The following is an 11,541-nucleotide window of genomic DNA, read 5'->3' on the forward strand; positions in this document are numbered from 1 at the left end:
GAGCGAGCTAACTGCCAGCTCTCCGGTCCCCAGGTCCCTGAGTATCTTTGAAAGACTACTTAGCTCAAAACGTGTAGCTTTATAAAAATGGTCCTCCAAATCTACATTATAGGTCCCCGGCTACCTAACTACATTTGGCCTGCCTGTTAAGGGGCCCACTGACTATCAGTCCGCCTGACGATATTGGCCTGTTAGTTAGAACAAAAATTTAACAGTTCCGAACAACTGACACGCCGATATCGTCCGGCGGACTGATAGTCAGTGGGCCCCTTTACACTATGCGGCAAAAGCAGTATTTTATCTTGATCATGTTATACCTACTTAAAATGCCGCAAAATGTGCTTTTATACTGCAAAATATGATCACAGTATGAATTATTCTGCAAACCAATCCAATTAACATTTTATTCTTATTCCTTATTAGAATGAGACCATAATTAAATAAACTTCTCGAATCTAATTCCAAATATTCCAATACATAAAATTCTCATTCCAAACCGACTCCAAATAAGTGTGACCTAAAGTAACTACAGTTAACAAAAGCAAAGCGACGCTAAGCGAAGACCAAAAACGTCACTTTTGGCACCGACAGATCAGTATCATATCGGAAACAGATCGAATAACTAAAACTCCAGCACAATACCTTTTAGAAAATCAAAATTATTTTATTCGCCGAACATTCGTCGTCATTCGAACGTCGTCATGGGCAAATTCCCTCCTGCCATAACCCACAAGAGGGGAAAGCTATTAAAAAAACTAAAACTCGAATTGGCCTATAGGTATGTGCAAGATTCCGTAAGTTTATTTCTATGAGCGTATTGTGCACTTCCAAGACCCTTGGAGTGTCAATTAACTTTTTATTTATTTATTATTTATAGCGGCAGGCGTTAATTGGCTGTTTGTTTACGTTGCTCGTTTGTTTACATTTATATGACGGGTGCGGTCTGATTCGGTCATAAATGTAGCTGAGGCGTGTTAATTTGGAGGTTTTTTTATGTGGAAGTTTATGAAGCAAGGCTTCTTTACTAAATTTTAGTTTGTTTTACTTCTTTATTTGGTTTTTTAAGTATTTACAAGTTCCGATAAAGTTTATTGCTAACAGACTTCCAAAAAAACCGGCCAAGTGCGAGTCGGACTCGCCCACCGAGGGTTCCGTACAAATTTTTTTTTTTTTATGTTTTACGAATTTATAGTTTTCAGATTTTTTTCCTGTGCTTGTTTAGTTTATAATTTTGTTAATACATTAATCCGGGTAATATTAATCACGGCACAGTCCGGTAAGTATAAGTCACAATTTAACCCTTAAATGCATGATTTTTTGTATAACTTTTTAATAAATTGAAATAGATGTGTCATGTTGTATAGATTGAGGGAATAATATTTTGGATAGCTGCATATTGAGCCACGGACCATCAAATATACGATGCATATATACATCATTATGCATTTAAGGGTTAATAGATTTACAATTCACGTATCCATGTATCCATTGAGAATGATATTAGCGAATAGTAGGTACTTTTTCGCGTGGTCTGGTCGTGGTATTTATGGTATTTTAGTAGGTTCAGCTGACTGTTTTTTAAGGTGTCCAGATATGGTGGCAAATCAGGTTTTAGGTTACTTACCGTTCAACTCGTTCAAGTCATCTCGGATATGGTTATATTGGTATCAGTGCATTCAGTATGATCTCCTGAACACAATATGTGAGATGACAAGTGCGAAAATGGTGGAGGTAGTAACTATGACGTAATAAAATCGGCGGTACAAAGTTTTTTTAATTTTCTTTTAAACATACCATGTGGGGTATGAAATGAAAGGGCTATAAAATACATTACAAATATATAACATATTATAACATTTTCACTACTTGGTCTAACAAATTATTGGAAAACGTTAAAAAATTTGACAATCCAGAGTTGATTTTGAACTGCTCTGAATTGAAAACGACTGAATGCATTATTTCAAGTTGTATACCAAATGACTGTAGATATCCTGTTCATTATGTATACAAATTATTAACCAGATATATCAAAAAATAAGAAAAATAACATCAAGTTAATCACAGTATAATTTTCTGTTCTAAGTATGTGTTGGCTAACCAGTGTGTTTCACCACCACCATTCTATAATATGTGGCAGCAATACCTGTTGGATCCATTTGCTTGTATATTTTAATATAACTGAGGACCCTAATACATTTATACATCAAATAACTGAGTATCACCTCTCACTAGATTATTATTCATGACCATTCTTACCATTGCAAATCATCGATTACTCAAAACCTTTTACATCAAAGTAGGGAATAAGCGGGTCTATCTGACTGGACTAATTGACGCATTAGCCTGTCCAGGGCTTCTACTTGTCAGCGGGAGATAGCGTTAGGGCCCTTACACACAGGCCTGCCTGGAAAATTCCCTGCAGTTCTGCGATTTAAATAACCTCGATTGTAGTGAACTAATTAACGTATTAGGCTGTCCAGTGATTTTACTTGTCAGCGAGAGATAGCGTTAGGGGATATACACACTGGCATTTTGCCTGCGATTCTTCAGCGATTTTAACGAGTTCGTAGAATTCTATGTCTCAGTGGACTACCGGGTTCTAGTGCTTTTGTAGTAGATATTAGTAGACCCTAAAAGTTGTCGATCGCGTCAAGTATCTGGGGCATATGCTCACGAATGACTTAAAGGACGATCTAGATCTGGAAAGAGAGAGAAGGGCGACGGCAGTGAGAGGTAACATGCTCACCCGCAGGTTTGCACGATGTAACAACAACGAAGCAGTTAAAATGACGCTCTTTAGAGGCTACTGTCAGACTTTCTACACGTGCAGCCTGAAATATAAGATACGCTGATGGCTTCAGATTGTATAGGAATTCACTTACATCTGTCATTTACACCTTATCCTACCCTCTTAATTCCCATCGTATCATAAAATCATTCTAAAGGCTGAAGTTTTCTCATAGCGGTACTAACTTAAAGCTCGCGAGCAACGCGCGTCAATGTACTATAAGCGATTAAGTTCAGACAAGATAGTCTGAAACAGCTCTTATCTCTAATGTTATTCAGTCAGAGGCTACATTTCAATCAGCTGACAGCTGCGGGCACGAATGTAAATATTATTGTGAAATTATGCCATCGCGCGGATAAACATTATAAAACAAACATTTGCGCCTAATCTACAGACTTAAGTGTTAGTACTTGTGATCGCGTTCGACCGTTTAATTGCATTATTCAATTAACGTTTCTATTCTATTTTAAGAAGTTAAAACTTAAAGTGTGGGTTTTTTTTATGTTATAGTTAAGTAGGCAGTCATAAAGGATCCTTGCACTTAATATGTCTATACCTATAAATTGCGACAGTGTACAGTCAGCATCAGTTCTTTGTTTTATAAATAGAGACATTATATTTACCGTTTGTAGTCAAAATCATATACTTATAACCGCTAAACTCTAATTGTTATACATGTATAAAGAGACACACTTCTTTTTGTAAAGAATAAATTAGAGAATGGTAGATTTTGACGCTTATCTGCTAATAAGAGTAATAAGGATGCTGACTGCACATTAGATGTTACAAATATAGTTATAGTTAACTATAAGTAAACATACGGAGAGTAAAATATATCCTAGAATAAACATTTAGGGTAATTCGCGAATCGTGATTTCAGCAAAGCAATTCACAATTTTACAAAGAGTTATTTTACACAGTTACCGACATAATATACAGATAGATACCTAAAAATGCTAACTGATTGACCGATGGACCGCATAGCAGGCATAGCAGCTGCAGTTCCTTAGCCACAATTCTAATCTCAAATTTTTTGCACAGCTACTAAGGAGGCCGCTTTCACGTACGCCATAACTTCGGCTGGCGTCACGCATGCGCTGAGCGCGGCGTGCGCGCGTGGCGACCTGCCTGCATGCGGCTGTGCAGCTAACAGGTAAGGATCAAAACTGTATTCACGTACACCGTCATATTAGCTGGTTTCATGAACGCGTTGTGTGGCGCGTGCAGTCGCGGTATCTTGTCTGCTTATCTGCATCAGGTGAGGAAGAAATGCCAGTTGCTAGTTTATGTTACAAGCTGATGCGAGTAAAAGGAGTATAGGCGATGTTTTGACACAGTGATGAAGGAAGCAAACGTGCACCGCGTAATCTGCATGGCTGTGCATCCATTAGGTAAGTAACAATGTATGCTAGATGGTACTTCTATTATACATCGATGCGAGTAAAAGAAAACTAGGTTTATTGTGTTTTAATACTGTGACGAGGAAAGATGCATTCACGTATTAAATGGCAACTGCATACGCGAATAAATACAGAGTAGGGAGTGTTTGATCACAATAAGTACCTAAATTATGAAACTGCGATATATTCTATATTATTAAAACTAGTTTCCATTTTTCATGGCTAACACCCAAACTAACCAAGTACTTCTTTTAGCAGGAGGCGACCATCGACAGAGCAGTTCCAATGGGGTGGGTGCGGAGAAGCCGCGTACGGAGCGAGATTTGCGCGTAGATTTCTCGATGCAAGAGAATTGGATGCAGACGCGCGAGGACGCATGAACCTACACAACAACCGCGTCGGCAGGAAGGTGAGCGAGGTATACACCTTCTGTAATAGACAGGATACCCAATTCTCTACTGAGTAGAGTCTACGCCAAGACAATTCCAGTGGTGGGAGGGATCTAAGATTCCGAGCTGCACAATCTGCGCCGGAGGCACCGGGTGTATCGGCACTAGAATCGCATCAGCAGAGAGGTGAGGGACCTTCTGTATCAAACAACACATTGTTTTCTTCATTTTGCAAAATTTACGAGTATATATAAGGACTTCCGGTTCGAACGCCATCTTGATAGTAGCCTCGTGATTAATTCCTTTGTTTTTTGCTCATTAATATTGTTTAAAGTGTAATATCGATAGCTTTATTATACAATAATCTAATGTGGTAGTGTGCAGTGAATGGAGAATTAATCTCAAAGCGTGTTTAACCACCATTTTGGAGTCAACGGCCGGTAGTCCACGTGCTTCTCGTAAAATCCAGCTATCGGTTTTACGAGACAACTACAACAACCACCGAACAGCGTCGTGCTCTAAGAGCATTTACTTTGTTCCTACCCTTTTACGTGACATTGGCTACGGGCAACACCGCCCTCAAGTCCATCAAGAAAAGAAGAGTATATATAAAAAAAATGAAAATTCAATGCTTCAAAAACAGCTTTGCTTTATTTCAACTTACGTACATAGTCATATATCTGTTTTTATTTCCTTAATTATTCCTTCCTTACAGCGGTATACATGCAACTAATTAAATTACCGCAACACAAAATACCTGCATGATGTTACAAACATTACAAAGACATTATTGATTATTGTTTTAAGACATAATAAACGCCATCGCATGCCGGCGGTCGATTAAAAAAGTTGAAAGCAAAATGGCGGCCGCTCAAAACGGCGGTTAAAAACAAAACGTTAATGTGTCGATATGGTTAAAACTAGTTCTGGATGAGCGTTAATATCTCTTTTAAGTACCACCTCACTTGTTTCGAATTATACGTTGTTATGACTGTTTAACTGCTGGTTTATGTGGAAGGTTCCGCAGAAATTACAAAATGTTTTAACATTAGTACTTATAGTTTCATTGGTCCGTTCTATGAAAATGTGACGGTTACGAGTATTGATGGTGTTGCCAAATGTCAAATATTACTTAGCTCGAGGGGTCTCTAGGTTTTTAAATTGTTATATATATCAGTTTTTGTATTGTTAATAAAGTAAAATTTCGATTAAAATATATTGATTTTATGAGGATTAGAAAATACGTACTTGATATTTTTATGCCATCAGATATACACCACTGAAAGGAAAACGGAAAAATGCATTGAAAAACGTAACGTATAAATATTTTGCTTTTTTTAACACACACATCGCGATTATATTTGCCATGATCAAATATCATCTATAAGGAATAGTTTCTCTCCCTGACTTTCTCACCATCTAATATTGGCACACACCTAAATGAGAAAGTCAGTCAGGTCAGGACATGAAGAAAAATAATTATTTCTTATAAGTATACAATACACAGTGTGTGTTCTAATTTTGCTTCTTTCCCAATGCGATCTTTGTTTAGAAGTACATTAGGGTGCCACATTTAAAAAAAACCCCTAAGTTTATGTAAATTATTTAATATTAATTATTTATTATTATTTAATTATTATTTTTCTCCATACAAACGGCCCACCCCAAATTACATACTTAATGAATACTTAGCGAGTCTTGGGTGTGAACTATTCCTCCTATAAGGAAAACAAATGTTGCACCCTTACCCACGGAACCCCACTCACACGGCTCAAAAACACCGAATCACGAACGCTCTCGGCGTAATTGCCAGCAACCGGTCGTTTCGCACAATACCGTAATTGGACCCCAAGGCGCTCGAGAAATGTCGGGGGCGACATTAGGTACCGATTACTGTGTTGCACGACCGTTTCAATCAATCGACTATTTGCCGGCTTTCTGCACTTGCCAACGACATCTGTCTTATGGGCATGGTCAACTCGTGCTGTAAGCTGTAAACCAAATCTACCGTTGATATAGGTACTGCACATCACGGTCTACGGTGTACGCCGTACGCCTGAAGTCATATAGTAGTTGAATTCTTGGCAAATCAGAAATCCGCCCGAGCACAACACAAAAGATGCTCTGATTATACCTAAAATTGTATGCTTGTTGAAGCAACCGATGAACCGGTGAAGTAACCTGTGGTTGAAATCTCACAAAATATCATTAAACCCAGTCAAAAAAAGGTTTACGCCTTGATTTTTTTTTGTTGATTAGAGTAGGTAACCTAGGTATCAATCGTAAAGCTACTTTGTATTGTATGCGTCAGGTAATCCTGAAAACCTCTTTGAAGACAAATGTCTTTCTGAAATGCGTGTCCTGGTATTCTGAATGTCTATTTGCACCCTCTAGCCAAATGGCATACCGGTTATTCAAAAACCAGTCTTAACTCCTTGGTATAAAGTTTAACATTAAAGACGAAGTAATCGGAGTATAATGTGTAGTATCAGTGACGATCACCTGCCTGCATTCAAAACGTATAGGTAGTATCACATCTTGGAAATCTTGATGTATCTTTTCATTTCATTTTATTCTCGACTTTAACTACTGTAAAATAAAGTCTTAATTACAAATGGACTTGAAGTTAAAATTCTTGCATTACACGCTTAATTTTCATTAAGTTAAAGTGGAAAGTCGAATGGAATAAATATACCAGGAGATTCTTTGGAAATTATAGTGGTTTTAGGTCTTTTGAGCTTAAAGTCACTGTCAGTCGTGGTGGTCTAGTGCTAAGTATCTATTAGAACCAGTTAAGCCATGTTAAGTAGTATCCGTTTCTACTAATGCGAAGAAACATTTGCATGAATGAATGTTTATGTGGCATTCTAACTGCATGTTATGAAGAACCCCAAGATTTTCTATGTATATTTTTACAGAAATAATGCAAGATATTGATAACTTGATTATGCTAATTTACAGAATGTGTTAAGTGAAAACAATGTCAAAACCTAAAATCATTGCATAAGGCCAAAGTTCTTATTGTTGCATTGCCTTTTTTCCAATGCGATTATCGGATTGCCTCAGAATGTTCACAAAATGATTGTGCATATATATGTGTGTAACATATTGATATTGATGCATGATATTGATGCTATATGACAAGTCATTTTGATATCAAAATGTAAGTTCGTATGCACCCCCACATATGAAATATATGAAACCAAAAAATATGTATCCATAGAATTTCGATTCGAAGGGAACCAGAAACCATAAATGTCACTTTTGATAGCTCAGGTCATATCTATCAGAAATTAATAACAAGAAATTACGAAATGAATATACATCCGAATACAAACTTCCTTGTTCGATTAACAGTCAGAACTACTATGAATTACTCAATAGAGACAAAAAAAGTTAAGAAAAGTAAAGTAAAGGTAAAGTTTGACAATTAAAAGTATGTCTAAGGTATGCCTTTTTTTTGGTTATTAAAAAAAAATTAAAAGTATATAAGTTCTTCTTGTTCCTTAGATGGTGAAAGACCTGGTCCGCCGCGAGTGCAAATGCCATGGTGTTTCTGGATCCTGCGCGATGCGGACCTGCTGGAGAGCCCTACCCCAGTACAAAGCCGTGGCCACCGCTCTCCGAGAAAAGTACAGAAAGGCCAAGCTGGTCGCACCTCAGCCGCCGCAGTCTCATCTGGTCATACGCAGGTAATTTGAGAGATCACATCTACAATAGTACAGAGACCTGTCTGGCTCGTGGGATATGAAAAACTGCTACAGAGCCTTGCCAGTTCAAAGCCGCGCTCCGAGTGAAGTCAGAAGGACCAAATTAGTCGCAACTCAGCTACTGCAATCGCATCTTGCCGTACGCAGGTATCTTGAAAGAATGGGTCAAATCTTCAGTATTGTGCTACAAAGAAAGAAAGGCAAATCATGTTAGGCAGTTTTGTCACTAATATAACAACACCGCTAAAGCATAGTTCAAGTAATAGTAGATACCTACTTATTTTTAACTTATGCGATGTTCTTAAAAAGTCTGCAGTGATTTTGATAGCATACGCAGTGCAAGTGTTATTTTAAACGTCAAACTTCTATGAAATTATGACGTATAAATTATACTTGCACTGCGTGTGCTAACAAAATCGCTGCAGACTTTTCTTGGTCTTACTTTACTTATTTATCTATGGTGAAACGAAGATTTGCAATCATGGAAGATGCGAGTATTTTACTTGATCGCCAGTCTTCAATAATTGTTGTTTAATGTCCAGATCAAAGCAAACGATGGCGGTGGGCCGGCAACCACGAAAGTCAGAGCTGGTGTACCTGGAGCCATCCCCGTCATACTGCGAACCTGATGCAGTCTCGGGGTCCCTTGGCACACACGGAAGAGTATGCAACAGAACCTCTAGAGGTAAAATACACAAGTCTATCCATGGTCTAGGCATGGCCTGCTCGACTCTAAAAGTAAACGTTGGAAAGGCAGGATAAGGTCAAGATTTGTTTAACCAATTATTTTTGCAGGTGAAGACGGCTGTGAGACACTCTGCTGCGGCCGAGGCTACAACACCGTGCGGGCAGTCAAAGCCACCCAATGCCGATGTCGCTTCCACTGGTGCTGTCGCGTCAGTTGTGAGACTTGCGTCGTCCGTACTGAGACGCATGTATGTAAATAACCGTCCAACCAACTGAGACGACTAACAACAGTACTGCAGTTGGATCCATTGCTGTTGTCGTGTGTATAGCCAACTACGTCGTCCGCGCTACGATGGGCTGAGACTTCAAGCATCCGTTCTGCCTTCGATTCCAATTACTTATGCTTTTTGACTGACTGGGTTTGAAAATAAAATATAACGGAAATGAGTGATTGCTAATGACTATGTAGGTATCGCACTATTATCTCATTGTACAATATCTGAATGTGTTTTGTAATTTGTACCTAAATATATCTAATCAATCAGCTTATTCAGGCAACCCGGTTTTAAAGCGATTGTTTACAATTCAAATTCAGTCAGTTCGATGATGACAGAACCTTTTGTCCACTATTTTCTGTCACATATTCGTCTATCATTAGTATCATTACTTATCAATTTGTTATCAATGCTTACTACTGCCATATTCTGAAATTCACCCCACCGATGATTAAACACAATTTTACAAAAAACCTCAAAAACAAGCCCTTTAGCTGCGGTGTTTAATAAGCATTTGTACATACATTAATATAATGTCTACATTATCATACTTAATTAAATATTATTAATTGATCTGTATAAATGCCTCCTATTCATAATGAAGGTATCTTCTTGTTTTGAACGCACTTCTTATTCTTGTATTCCTTTTTGTAGGTGATTACGCTACCTACTAAAATTTATGCCAGTAACTGCAATAGCTTTTTAAGGTCCGCGACGTATTTTTTTAACAAACAAATGGCAGCATAGTTAGTTTCAAACTGTCCAAAGCTGTAAACAATAAATCGTTTTTTGGGGTCTGAAATGTAAAGTATTACAATTAGGACTAAGGATTAAGTAATAGTAACTTATTGGTGTCCGCCCGACACTGGGTTTTTTGCCGAAACCGAAGGTTCAGTTTTGCTCTAGTTTCTGTCGAATAGAAACCAAACGTTCGGCCGAAACATATCACTGTATCACTGTATCACAGTTTCGGCGCGGTCGAAAGGTTCTGCAGTCTTTTGGCCGAAACTGAACCTTCGGCTGAAACATGATTTTTCTGCTGAAACCTGCCGTAACTAAAAATTTTGGTGAGACACTACTTCTTATGTCCTTCCTCGGGCATGGGGTCAAAAACTAGTTTGGAACCTTATGAAGCTAGTGCGAGCTAGTGCGAAAGTATTTTCTTACGAAGAGCCGTCCAAATCCACTTACGGTAATCTATTTTGCAGTACAGTCAGCAACAGGAGTAACTAAGCGGGCTAAGCGACCAAAAAAAAACTCAATACAACATTGTTGCTAAGAGAGTACAATATCAATTATCACGTGAACTTTTCGGCTTGGGCTGGTGGAGAGAGAACTTCTCTCAGAGAAGAGTTGACTAGATATATAGACATATAGATAAACTAAAGGTGCATCCACACCGCCAGTTCGTTTTTGTGGAGCAATTGTGGAGCAACACTGTGCAGCAGTGCCTATGTAACAAGGTAAATTACCTAATGTTACCGTGTTACACAGTGTTGCTCGACAAAAGTTAGATGCGGTGTTGATGCACCTGTAATAAACGCGTGTGTAAATCGTTTAGAAAACATATCGCCCATCAAGCTACTTCTGATGCTGGCTGTAATAATATGTAAATAAACTTCACATGTACACGTTTTCATCCTTACAACCATTTTTCATGCATTTAAAGTAAGACTCAACGGCTTTAAAATAGTATTTTTAAGTGTTTCTTAAATTTAATAAGTACTTAACTCGTCTTAAACATTCCACGTAGATTAAGTTAACTTATTCACTTAATATTGCGATTTTTTTGAATAAAAGTTTGACACATTTGAAATGTATTTTTATTTTAATTAATATTTCGAAGGTTATCCCATTTGACCCACAGTTTGGTAAATTGGTAATAACAATGGCTTTACTGTGAGCTAAAGATGGCTACAAAGGGGCGTATAGTTATAGTCCATACCCTCCCGCACAATGAGAGGAGGCCTGTGCCCCGCAGAACATAGGTATATATATATATATGTATAGTCTTGATCAGAAAAGTGATGATGACGACCTGCCTAATGCATCAATAATTGATGAATAGTTACCTAAATTTGGCAATGCCTATTAAAAAGTAGGTAGGTAGCTAACAGAAAGTTCAAAAAATTTATATGTACTTATTATTAACCTTTTCGACGCCGTGTCAAACACAAAAGCTGTTTTCCAGACGCCACGTCACCGAAGTGTCAAAACTGAAATTGAACTTTATACATACGCATGTAGGTCTATGTTGCTCTGTGGTCTATGACCGCTTAATCGGTCTTTGGC

General features: G+C 38.0%; 1 protein-coding gene across 3 annotated transcripts in view; it reads left to right on the plus strand.

Moving 5' to 3' along the window:
- The window catches only part of LOC134753553 (protein Wnt-7b), a 78,670-nt gene extending 67,605 nt beyond the window's left edge, over window positions 1–11,065 (plus strand). For 2 of the 3 annotated variants that reach the window (XM_063689473.1, XM_063689464.1), the window contains exons 5-9: window positions 3,830–3,941; window positions 4,444–4,606; window positions 8,088–8,269; window positions 8,830–8,972; window positions 9,083–11,065. In XM_063689473.1, the coding sequence (XP_063545543.1) occupies window positions 3,830–3,941; window positions 4,444–4,606; window positions 8,088–8,269; window positions 8,830–8,972; window positions 9,083–9,234 (752 nt within the window). In that variant the 3' untranslated portion in view covers window positions 9,235–11,065. The remainder of the gene's footprint in view (window positions 1–3,829; window positions 3,942–4,443; window positions 4,607–8,087; window positions 8,270–8,829; window positions 8,973–9,082) is intronic. The other variant, XM_063689479.1, reaches the window with a different exon arrangement.
- The last annotated feature ends 476 nt before the right edge of the window (window positions 11,066–11,541 follow it).

The sequence above is a fragment of the Cydia strobilella genome, chromosome 2 (genome assembly GCF_947568885.1).
Source record: "Cydia strobilella chromosome 2, ilCydStro3.1, whole genome shotgun sequence".
Lineage (NCBI taxonomy): Eukaryota > Metazoa > Arthropoda > Insecta > Lepidoptera > Tortricidae > Cydia > Cydia strobilella.